Source organism: Bubalus bubalis, chromosome 13 (assembly GCF_019923935.1).
Source record: "Bubalus bubalis isolate 160015118507 breed Murrah chromosome 13, NDDB_SH_1, whole genome shotgun sequence".
In the NCBI taxonomy this organism is placed as follows: Eukaryota; Metazoa; Chordata; class Mammalia; order Artiodactyla; family Bovidae; genus Bubalus; species Bubalus bubalis.
The window spans coordinates 38,907,538-38,932,696 of NC_059169.1; the positions used below are offsets into that span (position 1 = coordinate 38,907,538).

General features: G+C 40.1%; 1 protein-coding gene across 13 annotated transcripts in view; it reads right to left on the reverse strand.

Annotated features, from left to right (window-relative positions):
• Positions 1-25,159, reverse strand: part of LMO7 (LIM domain 7) — a 222,884-nt gene that overhangs the window by 22,604 nt on the left and 175,121 nt on the right. For 7 of the 13 annotated variants that reach the window (XM_044927228.2, XM_044927227.2, XM_044927223.2 and 4 more), the window contains 7 exons: positions 23,111-23,228; positions 19,944-20,086; positions 18,240-18,672; positions 15,597-15,905; positions 2,637-2,751; positions 1,395-1,556; positions 427-614 (listed from right to left, as the gene is read on the reverse strand). In XM_044927228.2, the coding sequence (XP_044783163.2) occupies positions 427-614; positions 1,395-1,556; positions 2,637-2,751; positions 15,597-15,905; positions 18,240-18,672; positions 19,944-20,086; positions 23,111-23,228 (1,468 nt within the window). The remainder of the gene's footprint in view (positions 1-426; positions 615-1,394; positions 1,557-2,636; positions 2,752-15,596; positions 15,906-18,239; positions 18,673-19,943; positions 20,087-23,110; positions 23,229-25,159) is intronic. The other 6 variants (XM_044927220.2, XM_025262746.3, XM_025262745.3 and 3 more) reach the window with 1 other exon arrangement.

The window sequence follows — 25,159 nt, forward strand, 5'->3', positions numbered from 1 at the left end:
AAACTGCTTCATGAGGTTTTTAAATTGCACACAATTACTATACTTATTTTACCAGTAAAGACTAAGGAAAGCATAGAAAAGTTATAGCCTATAATTCTACATAATTAACTTCTTCACATTCACAACGATCTGAGAGATGGGTATAATGATGAACGGTTGGTAAGAAACACCTACAAAAGATCACTGTGGGATCTTTAGATTATTTTCACTGTATAACTCACTATTACTTATAATTATTCATGAGTAACGCCTTATGATTTTCAAAGATATATTTTACTCTCATTACTATAAATTACCTTATTAATTATCTATGTTTTTAAAATAGCATTAAAATTGTTTAAAGAAAGTAAACTCCTCCCCCACCTCCAACACACTTCCTATAGTTGCTTTGCTGTACCCAATACTAACACTTCTCAAAATACTTACAGAACTCTGAAGGCTTTCTGAGAAATCAGTTGTTACTGACAGATTTGAAGCTTTGTCTGAGCTGTAAATTCCGGAAGTGGCATCAATCCACTTTGTTTCAGGTGAACCTATAATTTTGGTAGCCATACTGGTGAGATTGAGGGTTTTATGCCGTGTAAATGGCAGGGAAGTCTGGTCTTTGCCCCAATCTGATTGTCACATGAAGATCAAGAAATGAGTACACATAAATGTAGAAGTGGAGAGAACAAGGTTACTGAAATGTACACATAAAACATACACACACACAAGACAAATAAATCAGACAGTATGTGAAAGAAATGAAGAGGTTGAGGCCTTTTACTACCAGATAGCCTTCCAAAACCAGAGGGTTAGAGCATGTTAATAATGAAAAGACTGGCAAATTTGCTGAAACTTTCTGTAAACCAGGACTGGATATTATATTTTGATATCCTAAGTTGGTAGGTCTGGGAAAGCTTAATGCCCTTCCCCATCTAACCTCAACAATTAAGAAAGACAATGATGAAATGTACATGGAAAGTTCCTTGAGAGTCAACAACTGGGATACAGACCTACTGTGTTCTTTCTTATACCAGTTACAGTCAGGATTCTGTAGAGGAAGTGAAACCACGGTATAATTCTTAATATTCAACATCAGCATATAACTCCCAAATGCAGACACAAATACAAGAGCCTTCAGTTGCTATCTGCATTCAAAGCCAGTTCAGCACATCAATCAGTCAATAAATCATGTAGAATTCAGTAAATTTGCTAGTGAAAAGTTTTCAGACAGAACATCCAAAGAAATATCATTCAAGACGTTTCAACATAACCACAAACATCTTTCAGCCAAAAAACAAAAAAGTGAAATGGAGAGAGAAAAAAATGTTATTGAAGCAAGCTGTTATAACCACTTGCCAAAGACCAGCTCCCAGTTTAGAAAGCCAAACACAGTGGGATAACCAACTCACCAGACTTTCCATAGCGCCTGATATCCATAACTAGGCTCCCTGTTTCCTGGGCCTTAGCCATGGTTTCCTCCCACTCTTTTGTGTCCTTATAAGAAAACCTGGTGTTGTTGATAGCAATAATTTCATCATCTACCTGTAGCTGAGAAAATTCGGCTGGGCTACCTAAATAAAGCAAAATAAATGAAACCACCAATGAAAAATAAAAACCTGTTCTACTAGTCACTGCTCATTTAAATTAAGGAAAATAATGACTTCTTAACCTCATCCAAGCATTTCTCATATCTTTTCAGTTGCAGAAGAGACACAGAATTTCTTAAAGTTATCAAATATTTGAGTAGCTACAAAATTACAAGGCAACCAAAGGCATTTTTTCATTCTATGGTATGTATCTTTCTTAGCATTTAAAGGAGAAATGATAAAGTCATCTGTTCAATAAAATTGCTTTATTAACCTAAGAAGAAAAATTTTAATTATGTTTAAATTAAAAACATAAAGTATATATTGTACTTCGGCTGAGCTTCCAAAGCCAGATGCACTCTGGAATGGAGAGGAAAAACAAAAAAAGGTCACTTAAAATGGCTTAAAATTACTATCTATCATTATCTAATTAAATCAGCCTTGAAATCTCAAAGAAATAACCAGAGTGAGTATGCATTTTTATATAGCTCAAACATGTAAATGAGGAACTCCTTGTATATATAATAGCTTTCATTTTAATTTCAGGTCTTGTAATATTTTGCTAAGAGTTCCTAGGCCTAATTTGGAATAATCCTGGGTGGAGGAGGGGCAATCCTTTTTGTAAAAGTCCTGAAGCATCTTCTGGGGTCCATGGGCAACAGATCCATTAGATGCTCAGAAAATACTGATGATATATAATACCTATGTATCCACCGCAAACACAAGGACAGTTCTTTCTGGATCTTCAGTTTAGTAGTTTGCTAGTATTTCCAAATATTAAGTCTAAAATTTTGATAAATGAATTCTGTAACACTCACAAAATTACGACTCTTCAAAACTAAAATTAACTAGGCAAGATCAAACAATATGTAATTCATAACCCCATTAGTCTCCAGGAAGAAGACTTATCTCTTCACTTTACTCCTGCATTTTTCACATGTGTTTTCTCCTCCTCTTTCAAATAAGCAAATTTCTGGGCAGGGGGAGGGGGTGGGAGGGGGACGTTGAACAGCAAAAGACAACAAACAAGAAAAAAACTCCAGTAGAGCAAAATCTATGATTTACCTGCTTCAACTGATGCTACGAAGATCCTGGAAAAAGCCCATTTTACTGTAAACCCAAAGTCAAGACCGCTCCCAGGCGTCTGGTTTATGCTGATTCTCATATCACTGAACTGATCCTGAAAACAAACATGAAACGGTGGGATCAAGTGTCCCTGACACCCACATGGAGGAAAGTCTATCTGCCAAAGGAGGGAGGCTGCGTGCAGGGCACACTGGAATTATCTCATGATAAACCAGAAACACCATTCTTCTCCCCCTTGGGTTTGGTAAAACTTTCATTTATATATTTCTCAGTTTATTATTTTCTGCTAAGATAAGGGAAATCTTCATATCTGTGGCTATTGTTCTTTGGATGAATACTATAAATCAGTTGATTCATACTGATAAGCTTAGGCTTTTGTTCATCATATGCTTAAGCCTCAGTTATAGACCATTTGATGTTACCCAGGAATGGAGTTGACTGAGAAGATATGGCATATATATACATATACATATATATATATATACACTACACACATACACACACACACACACACACATATATATATACACAATGGAATATTATTCAGCCATGAGGAAAAGGATATCCTGCCATCTGGAACAATATGGAAGAAACTTGAGGACATTATGCTAAAGTGAGGTAAGTCAGACAAAGGAAGACAAGTACATGTAATATCACTTACATGTCGAATCTCAAAGCCAAACTCATAAAACAGGGAGTAAAGTGGTGGTTGCAAGGGGATGGGGGTGAGAGGAAAGAACAGATGGTGTTTAAGGGTACAAACTTGTAATGAACAGCAAAATGAGCCCTAGAGATCTAATACACAGTATTGTGACTATAAATAATATCTTATTATAATCAAACTTGCTAAGAGACTGGAGTTTCCAACCATAAAGAGAAAAGATAATTATGTAATGTGAGAGATGTTAATTATCACTACAATGGCAATCACATTACAATATATAAACGTAGCAAATTAACATGCTGTTCTTTCAAAATTTACCCATTCTATCTCAAATATATGACAACAAAATGCCATCTTTGAAAACTCAAAAAAGATTTAAATCACTTATTTTTAAAATTCCACCATACTTTAAAAAATACCTCCAGCATTTAACATATTTAGCTAAATAATTTTGAGGGGTTTGTAGACACAAATCCAGCAACCAGAATCACTTTTCTAGGAGTGGTACCATTCCCTAATAGCATCTCTAAGTCTGCCAAGACATTTTTGCTTCTCCTACTGCTTCATGAAGATGTAGTGGTAAAAGCTACTTATGCTGCAAAATGCAGAACTAGGTCAACCCTGAGGAACCACTAGGAAGATGCCAAGAGGGCCCCCTGAGACACCATGAGCTCCAGGCCACAACCTCCTTGAAGTAACAGCAGCTCACACGCACAAGAGCCTCTTGGACAGCTGGTAGACCTTTATTCCCATCTCCACTACAGTCCACAGCAACAAATTCTCAGTTTCACGGACTTTAAGCCATTTTCCAAAAGAAATGTTTTCAGTTTTACAGTATACTATGTTTGTGAAAAATTTAATTAACTTCCATAATTTATCTTTTTTGTTTGGGGTAAAGACCAGACATAAATTTGAGCGTTTGTTTCCCAGATCAGTGTTTCTAGTTCTTTGATTCACAATTATCAAGAACTTAGACTTAATTGTTTAAAAAGAAAAATTCCTCTTAAAGTCACTTTATTTTCCAGGAAAAACCTATAACTTCTCAATTTTAATTTGGCAGTTAAACCCAGACCTAGGACCAGTGGGCAATTCACAAATTTTTGTACCATTAAAGTAAGTTTAAAAGTCAAGTGACTATATTCTAAGAAAAACTGTGATATTACATATGAATTAGAAGGAAGACAAGAGAGGCACTGAATAAAGGATCAAGAATTTACTGTATTATATGGACATGAGAAGTAAGTGCTATAACAATATACACTTACTCATTTGTTCAACATACATTTATTATGCATCTATTCTGATTAAAACACTTAGGAAATAAAGATGAATTAGGCATAGTCCTGCTGCTGCTGCTAAGTCACTTCAGTCGTGTCTGACCCTCAGCGACTCCATGGACTGCAGCCTTCCAGGCTCCTCTGTCCATGGGATTTTCCAGGCAAGAGTACTAGAGTGGGGTGCCATTGCCTTCTCCAAGGCATAGTCCTAGGTCTCAAGAAATAATTACTGACTCTTCAAGAGTGGGTACAGAATTTTTAAGGAAAAAAAAAACAGTGTAGCTAATAATATAGAAACTTTTTTTTCATCAGACATCATATAAAGCAGTTGAAATATGGGAACGAAGATGTAGGTAGTGAGAATCCTCATTAATGATCAGCCTGATAGATACCAGTCTCTGGAATATAATAAAACTCTGCTATGAATAGAAAAAATTACTGGTTAGTTCTACTCCTTAACCAAAACCACCACACACTTAAATTAGAGATGACTCAATGAAAATAAGTGGTCATCTTCACCACTCTTACCCCACTCCACTCCTCCATATTCTGAGCTAAAGCCAATTAGAGTGCAGAATCTATTGCTATATAAGGCCACAGAGACAAACCATGGATTAGAAATTCCAAGATACTAACTGAGGTTTTTTATATCTTAAAGAATAAGAGACAGGACAGAGTGTTAATAAATAGTTTCAAACTACAATAAAGAATATTTTGTGGGCAAGAGTAAGTCAACAGTATCCTGTTTGGTGGAACAGGATAAAAGAGAATGAGTTTAAGCCATAGATGGAAGAGCCTCACAATTGTATTAGACCATAAGAATTGTCTTCTAAAGGATTGCTCTTACCCTGGAGCTAAATCTCTACTTGGACATAATAATAGGGCAAATGACCACCTCTCTGAAACAGTTAATAGAGGAGGTCAGCCTCATTGTGGCCACAGTCTGGCAGCCTGTTATGTGGGTCCTGGGGATGCACACAGACAAAGGAGAGAGAACCAATTATAGGTCTATTTCTGTCAACAGCCAGGTAGCCTCAGGCATTTCACTGAGTCTGGCAGAGACTTTCCTCTCACAATGGCATTAATTTTTAAGCTTTCCGTTTCCAAAACCCTATTTTCCCATGCAGACCATCTTCCTCTCAAAACCTATACAGAAAGGATTAAAGTGGGTGGTCGCAGTTCCAGGAAAAAGCCCCAGAGTCCCCTCTTGCATGGCTTCCTCCTAAGATAGTCACTGTGGCATGTCTGTGGAATCCTGAGTTCTTGAATTAGATTATCCTTGAGACTTTTTGTAGGTAAGGTGGCTTTCCCTGGTGGCTCAGATGGTAAATACACCTGCAATGGGGGAGACCCAGGTTTGATCCTTGGGTCAGGAAGATCCATTGGAGAAAGAAATGGCTACCCACTCTATATTCTTGCTTGGAAAATCCCATGGACAGAGGGGCCTGGAGGGTTACAGTCCATGGGGTTGCACAAAGTCAGGCATGATTGAGCAACTAACATACCTCTATAGTTACAGTCGAGCATAATCCATTCAACTCTGATTTCACTTAGGATTTGTGCCTCCTGGTTTTTCTCATGAGAAATATGCCATGTGAGGATTCTACAAAGGGTCCAAGTTTTGGAAGATGATGTTGTGGGAATTTCCTTTTGAAATGGATGGAACCAGGAATATACATTATTGGGGGGAAATCTAGAGTCTTGATGACTGATAAAGAACTATGCCAAGTGGTGACAGTTGCCTATTCTGGTAAAGATAGAGTACAATTACCAACATATCAGCATCTAAAATAAAAATAACTTTCCTCAATTTAAAGAGAAATACACACTTTTTAATTTCTCCTCATTCTTCTCAACCTCTCAGTCATCTGACAGTCTCTAGAATGTTTTATTCATTATTTTTGCCTGTGCTGGGTCTTCACTGCTGCGTGGGCTTTTCTCTAGTTGCTGCAAGCAGGGGCTACTCTCCAGTTGTGATGCTTGCGCTTCTCTTATTGTGGAGCATAGGCTCTAGGGTTCCCGGGTTCATTAGGTTTGTCACAGGGGCTCAGCAGTTGCAGCCTGCAAGCTCTAGAGCACAGGCTCAACAGTTGTGGTGCATGGCTCTGGGACATGTGGGATCTTCCTGGATCAGAGATCAAACCCATGTCTCCTGCGCTGGCAGGAGCCACCAGCGAAGCCCAGAAATACAGACTTCAAGCTGAGATTTTTAAACAAAAATATGATTACCTGGCATAGCCATGAGCAGATTTTCATGAGATCTAATGAATTAACAGGGCTTCCCTGATAGTTAGTAAAGAATCCTCCTGCAACACAGGAGACCCTGGTTCGATTCCCGGGTTGGGAAGATCTGTTGGAGAAGGGATAGGCTACCTACTCCAACTATTCTTGGGCTTCCTTTGAGGCTCAGGTAGTACAGAACCTACCTGCAACACGGGAGATCTGGATTCAATCCCTGGATTGGATTCTAGTATCACCACAGATGGAAAGTAATGAACAGCAGGGTCAACCTTATATACTAACAAGCCAGATGGGCATTCTCAAACTTTTTTGATCAGATAAACATGTTCACTTAAAGAGAGTCTACTTAAATTGATAAAATAAAAATACACTAAAAGTAGATTTAGGCTGTAAAATCATAAATAACAAAGGAAATAGACAATCTTTGATGTTGGCTACATGGTTCTTTCATGTCTTTTTTCAGGGTCTTAGTGAATGAGAACATAGAGAAAGTCGCTCACTCATGTTCGACTCTTTGCCACCCCATGGACTATACAGTCCATGGAATTCTCCAGGCCAGAATAGTGGAGTGAGTAGCCTTTCCCTTCTCCAGGGAATCTTCCCAACCCAGGTCCCCCACATTGCAGGCAGATTCTTTACCAGCTGAGCCACAGGGAAGCCATAGTGTGTAGCCCTCAAATCATGGTGCAGCTCATCCTTCACCGAAGATGAGTCTATATCTACCTTCTCCCCTTCTCCATGATCCCACTCCAAGGAAGCAGGTGGTCCTGCCAGCTCTACCACTTGACTGACTCAACCCATTCCCAAGCTTATCTCTTACCTACCAAATCCATTTTGGGCCCTCATCCCATCAGGCAATACCAACTCCTCTTGCTTTCAGGAAACAACTTTCCATGTCGCCCATTATTCTGCTTCCTCTTCCCTCCTCCATCCCTCTGGCCACCTCCTGGTTTCATTAGTATGTTCCTCTCTTTCTGGTTTCCTTTTGTTGCTGCTCCTGTTCCCTAGTCAGTCTCCCACTTTCTTGACCACATGTTTTCCTGAGTAAACCTCATGTGTTGTCATCAACTATTACCTAAGTCCAACACATTCAAAATTATATTTATTCTCTTCCTCCCTAAACCTGCTCTTCTACCTCTTGTTTTTCACATATGGGTTAATTACATCACCATTCAACCAGATGCCCAAGTTAAAAACATCAGGTTCTTTCTGGGCCTCTTCCTCCTTCCTCCCCCTAACTGCTCCCCAGGCTACCTCTACACAGTGGGGCCCCAACAATCCATCACACACATGCACTTAATAGAGTGTTAGCAAGTCCACAAGCCATAAATCTACCTTGAATATCCCACCCTTCCATCCTCCTTTAAGCTCATCTTAACTCAGGTTATAGTTTGCCTCTAAACTGCCGTGGGTAACCTTCTAATTGGCTCTCCTGCCTCCAGCCTTTCTTTCCTCCCATCTTCCCCACAGCTGCCTGAACTTTAGTTACAGAAAATGCCAATTATTATATCACACTCTATTAAAAATTTTCTGGTAGCTCCTTATAATCTACTGTGTAGATTTCAAAGTCTGCATCTCAGAATTATATTTAATTGGGCTAAGTTTTAATAAATATCTACCTTCTTTCAAAATAATTTTAAGACTGATTTTCTCTTTATGAACCAGAAGATATTTCAGTCCACACTGGCTCTAAATTCTAAACACATGGCGATGTTAAAATAAGTCAACATTTGGTGTTCTAACTAGAAACAAGGTTCTTTTCCAATTTAAGCATGTCACATTTCAAAAAAATAAATTAGGGTCAGAGAAATTGAAACTGTGGCCTAAGAATCTAACCAGCCTGGGGCATGTTACATAACTTTCAAATCTCAAGTATTTCACTGGTAAAAGTGAGGATAATACCACATACTTTGCTAAATTATTGAGGGGGTTAAATTAAACATTTAAAAGGTGCCAAGGCACATAGGTGATGCCCATTAATTATCTTCTTTTTCCCATGGAAACAATGTTATACACGGTAATATATGCTGCTTAGGCAGTTTCCAGAACAACAAAAGAAATTCCTATTTAACTCTCGCACACATGGCTCTAAAGCTATTATAATAGAACTCGGTCAGCATTCAGCAAATACTTACAGGTACAGGCACTGCACTAACAGTGAGCAAAACAGACTTGCTTCCCACCCTTAGAGAGATTAGGGTCCAGTGAAGGTGACAAGCAGGTAAGATGAACAGGAGGAAGCTGTGAGAAGGTTAAAACCTGGGTACTCTTTAAAGAGGCACTATTGTAGACTTGGGCATCAGAAGGGTAAAAAGCTTCCTTCCCTCCACATGTATTTATCATCCTGATTCTGGGTTCTGATTTAATAATCTGGAGCAAAGGTCCTGAAACAAGGATTTGGTTGAGATTTGAGAGCAGAGGGCTCGGACAAGACAGAAAATAAAACAAAAACCCAGGCAACACCCTTCTGCAGGGGAAAGGCACATATGCAAGGCAGTCGGAGCAGGCTGGAGGACTCTGGGAGCCACACTGCTTCCTCTTGCCCTGGTAGCCTGGATTGGTAGGGGAGAAGGAAAAAGAAGCAATCCCATAAGAGAAGTAGAGGAGAAAGGGAAAGAGAGCGAAATAAAACTCCAGATCAGCAATGGAGATGAGAAAGTAATTCCTGAGCAAATTTTAAACAAGGTCATTACATTCTTCCATCATTAAGTCTTTGCTCTTTAAGCTATGAACTCCCTTCTTACCATAATTCTGTGACAGGCTACTAGCCCATTTCTGCCCTTAGATTTCACCTCCTCAAAATAATTCTCTAGAACATCACAATGCTCACATTCCTGTAACGCCCCTTAATCCTAAAATTCCCACATTAAAGAACCTATAAGGACCTAAATTACCTGCTGGATCAAATTCATACTTCAGTCTAGTCATCAAAGCCTTGAATGCAATTCAACTCAGTAAACACTTAAGTGACAACTATGGGTAAAAGCCGAAAAGTTAAAAAAATCAAAGTGTTAGTCGCTTAGTCATGTCTGACTCTTTGCGACCCTATGGACTGTAGCCTGCCAGGCTCTCCTCTGTCCATGGAATTCTCCAGCCAAGAATACTGGAGTGGGTAATCATTCTCTTCTTCAAGGGATCTTCCCAACCCAGGGATCAAACCTGGGTCTCCTGTATTGCAGGCAGTCTGAGCCACCGGGGAAGAATACCAGCGAAGGAGAAACAAACATATGGACAAGAAAAAATTCAGTGAATGAACCTTTCAAGGGTGAAAAACTCAGTTCCAACAAGGGGGAGGAAACAGACATCTTGACCCACGAAGGAACCAACCCTCTGGGCTTTGAAGGAACAGGAGGACTTCAAAACACGGAGACTGTTGAAATGAACATTTTAAAATAGGATAACAATAAGAACAAAAACATACATGATGTGTTCAGGGAAGTAAATGGTGTGTTTCAGAGAAGTCAAGCAGTCTCATGCAAAGAGCTTTCAGCTACTTCCCCTCTCTTTCTTACAACACAAGTGGCGTAGGAAACCTTGAGTCAAATGGCCAAAGTTCAAATCCTGACTCCATCACTCCATACCCTGTGTGGACGTAGAGAAGTATCACGACCACTTCATGCCTCAATTTCCACAGCGACAAAACAGCAATAAGAGGTTCATTGTGAGGATTCAGTAAATCATGCCCTGCCAAGCCTCCTGACATGACAGCATTCAGTAAACATGAGCTGTACCAGTGCTACAAAGAGAATTTGGGACCAGTTATGAGGGACCCCAGTGTTCCCGAGTGCTCTGAACTTCACTGAAGGAACCACAGCATGCCACTGGGGGCTTTGAAGCAGAGAAATTATCCAGTCCAGCCTGGCATCATGCAAATTAATCTGGGGCCAGCCCTATGTAGGATGCATAAAGATCTGTGACTATTTTACAAAGTGTTTGCATTAGTGAGGGAAAGGGCCAGAACTAGGGTAGCGGAAGCAAGGATAGAAAAGGGTAACAACATCGAGAGAGATGCTGTAGAAATACAGGAAAGGATACTGCCCGCACACATGTAGTCAAGGAAGAAGACCCGAAGAATACTCTTTTCACAAAGCTACCAAGTTATCTACCTGAAACCAATAGAATACTGCAAATCAATTACGCTTCAGTTAAAAGAGAAGGACAGGTTGCAGGATATAAAATCAACACACAGAAATCCCTTGCATTCCTATACACTAATAATGAGAAATGAGAAAAATGAGAAAACAGAAAGAGAAATTAAGGAAACAATTCCATTCACCATTGCAACGGAAAGAATAAAATACTTAGGAATATATCTACCTAAAGAATCTAAAGACCTATATATAGAAAACTATAAAACACTGGTGAAAGAAATCAAAGAGGACACTAACAGATGGAGAAATATACCATGTTCATGGATTGGAAGAATCAATGTAGTGAAAATGAGTATACTACCCAAAGCAATCTATAGATTCAATGCAATCCCTATCAAGCTACCAACAGCATTCTTCACAGAGCTAGAACAAATAATTTCACAATTTGTATGGAAAAACAAAAAACCTCGAATAGCCAAAGCGATCTTGAGAAAGAAGAATGGAACTGGAGGAATCAACCTACCTGACTTCAGGCTCTACTAAAAAGCCACAGTTATCAAGACAGTATGGTACTGGCACAAAGACAGAAATATAGATCAATGGAACAAAATAGAAAGCCCAGAGATAAATCCACGCACATATGGACACCTTATCTTCGACAAAGGAGGCAAGAATATACAATGGATTAAAGACAATCTCTTTAACAAGTGGTGCTGGGAACTCTGGTCAACCACTTGTAAAAGAATGAAACTAGAACACTTTCTAACACCATACACAAAAATAAACTCAAAATGGATTAAAGATCTAAACGTAAGACCAGAAACTATAAAACTCCTAGAGGAGAACATAGGCAAAACACTCTCTGACATACATCACAGCAGGATCCTCTATGACCCACCTCCCAGAATATTGGAAATAAAAGCAAAAATAAACAAATGGGACCTAATTAACCTTAAAAGCTTCTGCACATCAAAGGAAACTATTAGCAAGGTGAAAAGACAGCCTTCAGAATGGGAGAAGATAATAGCAAATGAAGCAACAGACAAACAACTAATCTCGAGAATATACAAGCAACTCCTACAGCTCAACTCCAGAAAAATAAATGACCCAATCAAAAAATGGGCCAAAGAACTAAACAGACATTTCTCCAAAGAAGACATACAGATGGCTAACAAACACATGAAAAGATGCTCAACATCACTCATGATCCGAGAAATGCAAATCAAAACCACTATGAGGTACCATTTCACACCAGTCAGAATGGCTGCGATCCAAAAGTCTACAAGTAATAAATGCTGGAGAGGGTGTGGAGAAAAGGGAACCCTCTTACACTGTTGGTGGGAATGCAAACTAGTACAGCCACTATGGAGAACAGTGTGGAGATTCCTTAAAAAACTGGAAATAGACATGCCTTATGATCCAGCAATCCCACTGCTGGGCATACACACTGAGAAAACCAGAAGGGAAAGAGACACGTGTACCCCAATGTTCATCGCAGCACTGTTTATAATAGCCAGGACATGGAAGCAACCTAGATGTCCATCAGCAGATGAATGGATAAGAAAGCAGTGGTACATATACACAATGGAGTATTATTCGGCCATTAAAAAGAATACATTTGAATCAGTTCTAATGAGGTGGATGAAACTGGAGCCTATTATACAGAGTGAAGTAAGCCAGAAAGAAAAACACCAATACAGTATACTAACGCATATATATGGAATTTAGAAAGATGGTAACAATAACCCTGTGTACGAGACAGCAAAAGAGACACTGATGTATAGAACAATCTTATGGACTCTGTGGGACAGGGAGAGGGTGGGATTATTTGGGAGAATGGCATTGAAACATGTAAAATATCATGTATGAAATGAGTTGCCAGTCCAGGTTCGATGCACGATACTGGATGCTTGGGGCTGGTGCACTGGGACAACCCAGAGGGATGGAATGGGGAGGGAGGAGGGAGGAGGGTTCAGAAAAAAAAAAAAAAAAAAGAGAAGGACATCTCAATGTTCAGCCAGACACTACTTTTTATTTTTCTCTACTCTGAACTCCTAGAATTGGATAATTTGCAGGCGTGTTGCATACACCCTTGCCATACTGGTCCTAGGCTGTTCTGTGCATTCCCCACCCTTTTCCCAGGTCAGCAAGTGCCCTCTGAGTGATAAGAGCAGGACAATGCTATACAAGTCACTTTCCTCGGAACATCAAGCATCTCCAGAACAGGCAAGTGATCATATAACATAGACGTTTGGTCAAGAATTCCAACTGCTCCACTTATTAATTCAAGCCTAATTTTGCCTGGTAGCATTCCACTTCAAGTTGGGTGACTAAAAGGCATAAACGCACTAATGATGAAACCTGAAACCACGCCATGGTAACTCAAGTTCCTCTGAAGTGCTCTGACCTGGAACACACACCCACACTTAGGCTTTTTCTTAATCCATGGATGCAGCTAGTCACCTGTCACCCCGAGGGGGCTGCCATCACTGAGCACACAGGACAATAATCAGGCTGCTTCGTGGGATTTGCTATTTGAAAAGAAGGTGGCAAACAGGCAAGTCCATAAAACAAAAGGCACCTTACTCTCTATTATTCATCCACTGGCACCTATGATCCCCAAGTATAACAGAGGCTATTCTTCTCATCCACTGAGACTTATGATGCTAATTACATATTCCCAGTTCTTTAAAACGGAAGTTAAAACATAATTTACAACCAGTGAGTTTTTAGCAACCTGAAGAAATTGCTTTAGATACATTTGTAAATATGGATAGAAAAACTGGAAGAGCTATACCTAAGTGTTAAAGAACCTCTCTAAATGATGGGATTACCAAACCATTTTTATTGTGTATATTTTCCTACATTTCCAAATTTTCTCAAGCACAGAGTCTTTTATAATCATGAAGAGATAAAGCTTACTCTAAACTTGTAAAGCTTTGCTGTAGTGATAAAAACGAATGATACTAAAATACACTGTATCATATTTTACACAAAGGTATTTCATTAATATAACTTAGGCCAAGTTCTATACTTGATGTTGTGCCTTGGAAAATATACACTCTATTAAGGTACCAGAAAAGGCTAGACTAAGTCATAGAGCCATAAAAGCACCTCCACACTAAAGGGTTCATACAACTATCAAATTGCTTATGAAGGCTTTTTCCAAAAGAGAAAAGTTTCTTTCAGTTCTTTAGACAAGCATCAGGGCCTCCCAGGTGGCGCTAGTGGTAAAGAACCTGCCTACCAACGCAGAAGACCTAAGAGAATTGGGTTGGGTCCCTGGGTCAGGAAGATCCCCTAGAGGAGGCAATCCACTCCAGGATTCTTGCCTGGAGAATCCCATGGACAGAGGAGCCTGGCAGGCTACATTCCATAGGATCTCACAGAGTTGGACACAACTGAAGCAACTTAGCATACACGCAGACAAGCAATAACTTTTCAGCCTATGTATAAAAACATAGTAAAAGAACATTTATTACCTAATAATTCTCTTAAAGCTATCTAATGAGATTTTAAGTAGGAAAAAACTACTAATGACCCCATTCTTCTGATGATGATACATTTTATTTGGACTCCAAATGTTAAAGAATGCAATTTTCATACTGTAACTAAGGCTCAATATTACCCTTACAAGACAAGGAGTGGTACAAAATTCTAGGCTTTCCAGAGTATAAATTAGTATTGCAATTCACTACACTTTTCAGATGGTAAAGCATCTGCCCATAATGCGGGAGACCCGGGTTTGATCCCTGGGTTGGGAAGATGCCCTGGAGAAGGTAATGGCAACCCACTCCAGTACTCTTGCCTAGAAAATTCCATGGATGGAGGAGCCTGGTGGGCTACAGTCCATGGGGTCACAAAGAGTCGGACACGGCTGAGTGACTTCACGACGACACTTTTCATATGTTAGAAAAAGAGGTGCCATGTCCTTACAGGCCAGTCCCTCTCATATGTATCAATTTCTCCTTGTGGTTAGGTTCCGTGGTAACTCAGTTGGTAAAAAATCTGCCTGCAGTGCAGGAGACTCAGGTTCAATCCCTGGGTTGGGAAGATCCCCCAGAGAAGGAAATGGCAGCCCACTCCAGTATTCTTGCCTGGAGAATCCCATGGATAGAGAAGCCTGGCGGGCTACAGTCCATGGGGTTACAAGAGTCAGACATGACTTAGCAACTAAACCACCACCACCACACTTTTCATATGGTAGAAACAGAAGTGCCATGTCCTTACAGGCCAGTCCCTCTCATACGTATCAATTTCTCCTTGTAGTTAAGTTCACTTTCCTGCGAAGCGGCTTTTATTACCCATTTAACTACCAGGCCTGCATCTAAAACCCCCTGAGGAGCCCTTGCACTTGAACCTGGACTGAGGAGCACCAGCAGTGCAGGTCAACAGCTGCTGAAATGGGAGCAGGGAGCAAACCCAGCCCAACTAGAGGGAGATTGGTCCAAAAGTCTCCATACACCCATATCAGAAGGGTCATCTGGATCCATCAACAGAGTTGGAAGAGATCTACCTCCTCCGAGATCTGCTAAAAATAAAATGCAAAATCAATTTCTACATTATCAGCCCAGACTGTCATGCCCAGAGGTGAGAAACATGGTTTTCTGATTTAAATCCTTAAGATTTTGAGCAGCAGGTTATTAAAAAGCCTTTCCAAACTCACCTGTGACCTGGGGACCTCTGCCCGTGGCGAGCTTCTCCCTTCTCCAAGCTCAGATGTTAAATCAGGGCTAGATATTGAAGACAATGTGTCTTTAGAAGTGGCAGCCTGATCCTGGGAAAGAGATGAGTAGGGGGGTGTAGGAGAGGGCAACCGCATCACACTTTCTCTGGGCGCTTTGGCCTCTCTTTCGCTGGATGAGCCAGATGCAAGCTGGCTTGTGTCAGGTCTTTGCACAGAGATGCTGATCGAACTGCTCTGGGTTCTCTTCACGCCTTCTATGTCTCCATTATACTTCCAAGCATCATCCATCTAAATAAGAAAAATCACTGTAAACTTGCTGTTCTGTTAGATTTCTATTTTAAAGTATATACATTAGATTAATATTTTAAAGTAACAAAAGTAACATATACCTCCCACAGCAAAGTAGCTATCACTAAAAGGCTGGAGCATGTTCTTTGACACAAACAGACATGCACATATGAAGTAGGAGGAACAGCTGATTTTATGGAAGTGTTTATATTATAAACAGACCTTTAAACTATGCTTTGCTCATTTACATTACTCCAGGTCAACAGACCGAAATCTAAACTAGTTCAGTTGAATACTCCACACTATGGATATCTATAATTTATTCATTTGATTATGCTTCAATGTCATTTAAAGTGTGCCCAAAATATTACACATACCAGTATGTTTATTTTATGTTAATTTAGCATAAATTCCCAAAAGTAAACTTAACCAAAGAATATTCATATGTGTAATATAAAATATAACTTTTGTATACACACACACATATATTTATCTTTTAAAACTGTAACAATGCACTCCCAAATTAACGTGTAAGAATGTCAGTGTCTCTGCATCCTTGTCAACACCACACATTTTGAACGTTTTAAATCTTTGTCATCTCATGCGTAAAAAGCTGTACACTTCATGCTTGCTCTAATAAGACCACACATGCTTCTATGTGCTTTATGTAACCAACCATTCAAAGTCCCTCTCCCTTGAACTGGCCATTCATTTATATATCCACTTTTCTACTATTTATCTTTTCCTTATCAATTTGTAGGAGCATTTTAAATCTTAGGGATATTAAACCTATATATAAAATAAATTTTGCTAGTATTTTTCTGAGCCTATATAAATGTAGTCTTTTGACTACATTAACAGTGTCTATCATATAAATTTAATTTTTATGTTGTCAAATATGCCTGTGTTTACTTAATATAATGGTCAGGGGTTTTTCTGGTTGGTTTAGGCAGGCTTTGCTCACTTTGAATATTTTTAATCAAATCTTTTCTCGTAGATTTTTAGGATTCTACATAGGCAGAGGTAAAAGGAATTTGAATACCAAAGTGCTCAAGACTGTCTTGCTTCCTTTTACGTAATTCAAATTAATACAGTCACTTTCAGGTACATGGCACTGCTTCCTTCTCAGAGCAAATGATTCTATATTCTTTAAAATCCCAATAAAATATGTATTTTTTTGAACCATGAGATACATTTTAATAACTACATTCAAGTGTATCAAGTTCTAATGAATTGGGAAATGAGGATTCATAGAAAATTTGGGCATCACCTGAAAATATTTAGGTTAAACCACATGAAATTGCTGTTTTATAGGTCAAAAAGAACTAACTACTGGCAACTTCATATAGTACAACCTAAGACTTCACAATGGGGCTTCCCAGGCAGTGCGGTGGTAAAGAATCTGCCTGCCAATGCAGGGGGTACAAGAGACTCTGGGTTGGGAAGATCCCCTAGAGAAAGAAATGGCAACCCGCTCCAGTATTCTTGCCTGGAGAATTTCACGGACAGGCTACAGCCCAAGGGATCGCAAAGAATTGGAAGCAACTGAGCACACACAGAGTACTCAAAATAGATACATCTGAGAAAATACGACACTAAAAAGTAAATGCTCAAATGCATTCCTTTTTATAGCTGAGTAATATTCCATTGTGTGTATGTACCACAGGTGGATGAAACTGGAGCCTATTTACAGAATGAAGTCAGTCAGAGAGGGAAACACCAATACTGTATATTAATGCATATATATGGGATTTAGAAAGACGATAACAATGATTCTATATGCAAGGCAGCAAAAGAGACAGAGATGTAAAGAACAAACTTTTGGATTCTGTGGAAGAAGGCAAGGGTGTGATGATTTGAGAAAATAGCATTGAAACACGTATATTACCATATGTAAAACAGATGACCAGGGCAAGTTCGATGCATGAAGCAAGGCACTCAAAGTCGGTGCTCTGGAATAGGATGGGGAAGGAGGTGGGAGTGGAGGTCAGGGTGGGGGGACACATGTACACCGTGGCCAATTCATGTTGATGTATGGCAAAAACCATCACAATATTGTAATTATCCTCCAATTAAAATAAATTCTAAAAACTAAAAAAAAAAAATTTTTAAGTAAATGCTCTGCCTTAGGATGTAGTTTATTTTTAAAAATGTGTCAGCTCTCCTTTCACTGAATTTGAAATTTAATCAGTTCTGCATTGTTGCTGTATTTTAAGCATTAAATGTTCACTGAATCTAAAATACTTTACATACTATCTCTAACAGAAACCTCTGCACAAATTCACCAGTGTTGTGCGCTGGAGAACAGACCAAGGGAATGGGGAACACGTTTACCGTGTAGGATCTCGGGAGTGATGAGATTCCCCTTGACTGAGAGCCAAAGGGTCTCGGTGTGACCACAGAGGTTAACCTGGCCGCATCGGTTTTCTGGTAACTTCTGGGGAGAGTTGCTGAAACTCGAGTCGACTCCATTTGTGTATTCAGTGAATGCTGAGACAACAAGGAGGCTGGGCGCTGTTCTTCCACGGGGCTTCTAGAAGGAAACTGGACTTCAGCTGTGAGAGTAGCCTCCCTTTTCACAAAAGTTGTAGAATCCTGCTTAGGAATTTCTGTCGGATAAGTCGCTCCTTTCTCTTCTACTCTCTCACTCTGGGAATAGGCTTCTGGCATAGGCAGCACAGGGGGAAGCTTTTCTTCATTCAATCCGTCATCAAAAGAATATAGCCTCCTTCTCGACATAACTGTAGACATCTGATTTTGGGATTCCCTTAGCAGAAAGAAACACCATAACCACAAAATTATGCATTTGACACTCAGAGGTGGAGAGACATGTTATTTTGGTCATTAATGTAAAAAAGGATGGGAATAAAAAGATGGCTGACTTAGTATAATAATGTAATAAACAGAATGTGAGAATAAATACATGTGAATTTTTCAACATCACACAAAGGATTAAGATCTTGACTTTTTTTTTTCCTTAAAGAGGCTAAGAAAAATCTCTGAAGTATTTGCAATTGTAAAAGGATTTTCACAGGAAAATAATAAAATTTTAAATAAGAGATTATTCAAAGTTCCATAACACACTTTAAAGATAACTGACAACCAATTTGAACCCTCCAAAGATGCAGATTTCTTAACAGGGTTGAGAGTGTTCCTGTATACAATTTACAATCATTTTGTAAAAATAGAAGGCCACAAAAGATTCAGACTTTCAATAAGATCAAGTTAGAAATCAAGCTGATTTCATACAGCTTGGTAGAATTTGCATGGACTGTTATGGCAGATTAAAAGTCACCATTCCTATTTTCAGAGAGATTGATGAAACAGTCTCTTGGCTATCATTCAGTAAGGAGTACATCTCAAGCCAACTGCATTGCATTCAAGTGAATGAAACTGTGTTTACCATTGTCTTCTAGGGACAAAGGAGCTTTGTTTAATTTCACCTGACAGCACATTTCCTTTTTGACATTCTCCTTAAAGCGTATTTGCCTTCTCCCTGACCTGTAAATATCTCAAGGTTTCATAGAGCAACTGCTCCACGGGCAAGTTTAATTGGACCTTTATCCTGTTATGTTGCAAAGCAAAAGATAAACCCTCACAGTGATGTTTATACAGTCTTCCTTTAAAAATACAATTTTAATTGCACCATGCCAACGTGAAAAAGAACTTTGTTACATTTTATACAGTTTAGTTAAGAATGAGAACCATTTTTTTTAACCATTCCATTCTTAAATTTACTTTAAAAGGAGGAAAAAGTTGTTTATTTTTGCAAAGATAGCCAACACTAGCCAATTCTGCATGTGAGTATACAGTGTATAAGGAAGGAACAAGGAATACCACTTTTAAGTATGCCTTTCATTAATTCAAATCACTACTTATTTCAGGAGTACTTTGCCTTTTCACTGCAGAGCAAAACGCTCAAAGGTTTATGCATATTTGATGACAGTCTAATATTGGTGCACAAGTACAGCTCACAACCCTTACACAAAATATCTAACACTGGTTTCCCCAACCTTGAGATGCATTCGGTCTCATTACCTGTCCTGCAGCATTTCGTTAAACGTCTTAGATCTTCTCTCCGACTTCTCAAGAGCCTGCTTCTCAATCTCCTCCCTCTCCTCCTTTTTCTTCTGCAGATCTGAAGTGTAGCTTTTCCGACGATCTTTCCATTTTGCAAGGTCCTGACAGAAGAAAATCACGTTAGCCCAGGCACACCTGAATTTCTACACACCCTTTCCAGCAGTGAGTGCGCGCCAGAGGATCCCATTACGTCGCTAAAACTATTCACTCCAACTTGATGCCAAGGTGCCCTAATTTTGCTTTTTATAGCCAGCGTTTCTGTACCGAGCCTTTAGCTCATGCGTCTGTCTAAAAGCCCTGACCTAATAAGATAGACCCCATTTTTGTTTTCCCAGGTACTGCCTGCCTTGCTGCCCGTTTCACAAAGAATGCTAAACGCTTGTAATTAGATGCCAGGTCAGAAAGGTCAGGAACTGTTTCAAATTTATTTTCATCTCACTCCAATCATCTGGTTCTTACGTGAAATGACATGTTTCATTAGTCAACCTAGAACAGAAACATGACTGTAACATGGCTAAGTATACAGATACACGTGGAACAAATACAGAGGTCAGTCCCTACTTGGAGGCAACGGGGCCACAAACACACTGATGAATAAAGTGTGCTTCCTCTAGAGGAACTCAGTCTAGAGGGGAAAGACAGACAGGTGAATAAAGTTCCACAACGAACATGAAGGGATTGCACGAGAGAGTCAGGGGTGCATGGGGAGCGTGGTCAATTCTACCCCGGGAGGGGAGGGCCAGGTGTGGAAAGGCTTTAACCGGGAAGCCAAACAGAGGATGAGATGGCTGGATGGCATCACTGACTCAACAGACATGAGTTTGAGCAAACTCTAGGAGATACTGAAGAACAGGGAAGCCTGGCTTGCTGCAGTCCATGGGGACATGACTGAGCAATTGAACAACAAAGATTCAAGAGTATGATTTTGAAGCAGTTCAACTCCCCATAAGAACAGAGCGATAAGGAAGATCACACAGGAAGCAGTGGCCATCTTTTCCCATACATCCATCCAGGACACATCCTGGGAGTGACCCCCGGGACACTCAACCTGATTCATCTTTAAAATTAGTCCTGGAGGCCTAAGCTGGTTCTGACATTCAGGGGGCTAGGACAGTTTGGATGGTACCACTTCACTGTGCCACCCAGAGAAGTCCCACGCTGAGAACCGCTAGTGGCACTGCAGCCTTATGCCAAGTTCCAGACTGAAGAAAAAAAAAATCCTCACCCCCCACTCAGGCACATAAAATAGGTTTGGTTTACACCCTTTGGGAACAGGCAGGGCCATTCCTGCTTAAAAAAAAAAAAAAAAAAAGAGCCTGAAATCAATATGAACTATTTCCAGAAAGAACAAAAGCAGCGCACACTGGTGCTGAAGGACTGAAGGAGAACTAGCATGAATTTTCATCTGACTTAACCGAAGGGATAACCCCTCCGTATCTCTCACTTTCATCTCCAGTCACCATGTATTTTGGCAAACTGCCACTGAATTTCTGTTTCTTGACAATGACATTGAGATCCCAAACAAAAGAAGCGGAATTTAGAAACACAGCCAAGGCAGGGGTTTCATCTTTATTACTTAATATTTCATTCCTTTGAAAATTAAGATTTACTATCTCTGACCCTTCTGTTCATGCTACCACTCAGCCCCTCTTACCATAAAGCTGTCCTCAGATTTCTTTGGGTCTGCTATGTATCATTTATCTATCATAACTCTTTACACTCCTTTGCTGGGTGCTGTGCTCAGTCTCTGTCATGTCCGACTCTTTGTGGCCCATGGACTGCCAGGCTCCTCTACCCACAGAATTTTCCAGGAAAGAATACTGGAGTGGGGTGCCACTTCTTACTCCATGGGATCTTCCTGACTTAGGAGATTGAACCCAATCTCTTTTGTCTCCTGTGACTCCTGCTTTGGCAGGCAGATTCCTGACTACAAGCGCCACCTAGGAAGCCCCTTAGACTCCTTTGAGAGTGAACTGTGAAAGTGAAAATCACTCAGTCGGCGGTCCAACTCTGCGACCCCATGGACTGTAGCCCACCAGGCTCCTCTGACCATGGGATTCTCCAGGCAAGAATACTGGAGTGGGACATGTCTCCTGCATTGGCAGGGAGGTTATTTACCACCAGTATCAGCAGGGAAGCCCATAAATATATACAGTGTATATGTGTCAGTGAAAGTGAAAGTCGCTCAGTCGTGTCTAACTTTTTGTAACCCCATGGACTGTAGCCCACCAGGCTCCTCTGTCCATGGAATTCTTCAGGCCAGAATCCTGGGGTGCCATGCCCTCTTCCAAGGGATCTTCCCAACCCAGGGATCGAACCCAGGTCTTCCCACATTGTGGGCAGATTCTTTACCATCTGAGATACCAGGGAAGCCCAAGAATACTGGAGTGGACAGCCTATCCCTTCTCCCAGGGGATCTTCCTGACCCAGGAATCGAACCGAGATTTCCTGTATTGCAGGCAGATTCTTTACCAGCTGAGCTACCAAGGAAGTCCTACACTCCTTTGGCCTATAACAATTGACTCTTTTAAAAAAGGCACAGCTCTCTTCTGCCAGGGACAAAACTAAAGATTAAATCTTTATCCAAATAGACATCTGGATATACATCAGCTCTGTGAAAACATCTTATTTTGATTCACATTCGATAACTTTTTAACCAAAATAAATTATCATTCACATTTCTCCCCAAACCTTCTCTATTAACTCTAAGAACACTTTCATCTCTCCCTGCTGATCCCCAGTCTCTGTGCTGGTCCCCTGCTCCCCCTAAACCTTAAGCAAAGTCTTCCCTTTCATGAGCATCACTAACAGTCATACCCCAAATGCAACCACCAGAGCAAGTAAACAAGTTACCTACACTGCAAGGAAGCAGCTTCTCATTTTTGAGAACCCACAGAAAATATCAGAAGATAGGGAGCTTTTGTGTCTCACAATGGCCTTTAAGATACAACAAATAGAGCTGAAGGGTTTAAAACTCTTTTAAAGGGAGTTGCTCATATTTTCTATGGAACTGTAATCTGCCATCAAGAAAAATTGTCCCTTGAGTATACTGACTCTCTTCTTGGAGAAGAAAGAAGAGTCCAATAAACACATCCTCCCCATCTCCCAATAAGCAGCATACTCACATCCTGCCATTTCTGGTCCTGTTCTTTTAACTGGGACTTGATTCTCTGCATCTCCTCATAACGTAGCTGACGCAAGCTCTGAATATCCTCTGCGCTGACATCACTCAAGGACTTACTCCTACAACAAAAATACTCATAGTAACCAAGGTTCGTGGGACTGGATTCAAGGTTAAAACTGGAAGGTTGGGCTTATATTTGGAAATTCCATCTACAATTCCATCTACAATATCACTTAGATGCTTCGTGATATCACAGAAATAGCACTACAGAGATAAATGGTGTTTTTCCAAAACGCAGAAACAAGAGCCTAGCACTCCAGCCAAATGTGAATTCTTTCACAGAATGGCTAAATGAACCCTGAACCATGCTCAAAAACATAATCTGACATTCATATTTAGGGGAGCCGATGCAGAAAAAGATTACATTAGGAAAAAAAAATTATTAGTCCCTAGAATCACCTGTCTTTATCACCTCCAGAGATAATCTTTTAAGGTTTGGCTGCCTTTTCTGAGTACTTATTAAATTATTTAAAGATTACCTGATATTTTCTCCTCAAGTTCAGTGCCATAAAGACATGTGTGGCTGCGGCTGCTTCTCAAGGGTTCTATACAGATCTGCCCCACCACTGCACCGTGCTCGGTCTCAAAGACCACAGTGGTTTCCAACACCCAGTTACTATATAACCTCTATTATAATCCTCTTTTGTATTAAGGCAGTTTTTGTTTTGTCCATGTGTGACTGCTGCCATGAGGATGTAATGTGGATTAGGTCTCAAAGAGCTCAAACTAGGATACTTTGAGTAGAGTGGGGTGTTTCCCAGGAATGTGTGCTATACGCACATCAGAGGAGGGGAAACTGAGGCAGATCTCCTGGAAAGAGAGGTCAGATCTGCATATTGAGGAGTGAAGAGACACAAAGCTTTTGAGTGTGAGGTACCCAAAATGTTCTTTCCTACCACTTCTGCTTTTATTTCATTGTAACTGACTCCCCTTTTAGTTGTTTAAATAGCTTTGCACCTCTTTCTTGGGCCCCTAAATTAGCCTTCCCCAAGATTTGGCCATCACCACACTTTTAATAACACACTTGCCCAGCTATCTCAGGAATTCAATAACGATTTCTATGCCAGTGACTCCCAAATCCATAGCCTAGGACCAGTCTCTCTGAATCAATCCCAATTGCTTGTTAAATAAACATCTCTGCACAGATGTCCCCTAGGAATCTCCACTGTAAAAGGATCAATGGAAACAGTATCTAGAAAGAATTTTGTCAAGCAGTAAGTCATATGACTATAAACACATGGTTATTTGGCTACATGATACAGCCAAAAATTTTGTCTCCAAACCTGCTTTTCCTCTTAATAGTGTTACTTGCCCTCCAGTCATTCACATGTAAAATCAGAGATATATTTATGATATATAATGGCTATTTTTCACCTTTGTCTCTCCCTTCTTCCTGTGTTCAATTAGTTATCAGGTCCTCTTACTCAGTGTCTTTTTCTTTCCATTTCTGTTGCCAATACCCTAGATCAGAGCACAATCAACTCTTACTCAGACTTTTAAAAAAGCTCCTTAAATTATCACTCAGCCTCCAGATGCAGTGAAGGTCTTTCCTGAACTCTTCCCTTCAACTTAAAAGCCCTTTCAACAGTATTTATTCCTTTTTAAATGCCACTCATTCCTCAGGGTCCCTGTGAGACTACAGTCTGGTTGTGTGTGTCTGTGCGTGCTCAGCTGCATCCAGCTCTTTGCACTTCCATGGACTGTAGCCCATCCAGATCCCCTTTCCACAGGATTCTCCAGGCCACTGGAGTGGGTTGCCATTCCCTTCTCCAGGAGATCTTCCCAACCCAGGGATCGAACCTAGGATTCCAGCATTGCAGGCAGATTTCTTACCATAGTCTGGTTGGATGTATGCAACTATTCATTCTCTGCTTGGAAGTCTAATGGGCAACTCAAACTTCACTGAACAGACCAAGACCATGAATGCTCATCCTACAATCCACATTCATCCCATAATCCATTCCTCTCCTATCTTCCTGATTTCAATAAA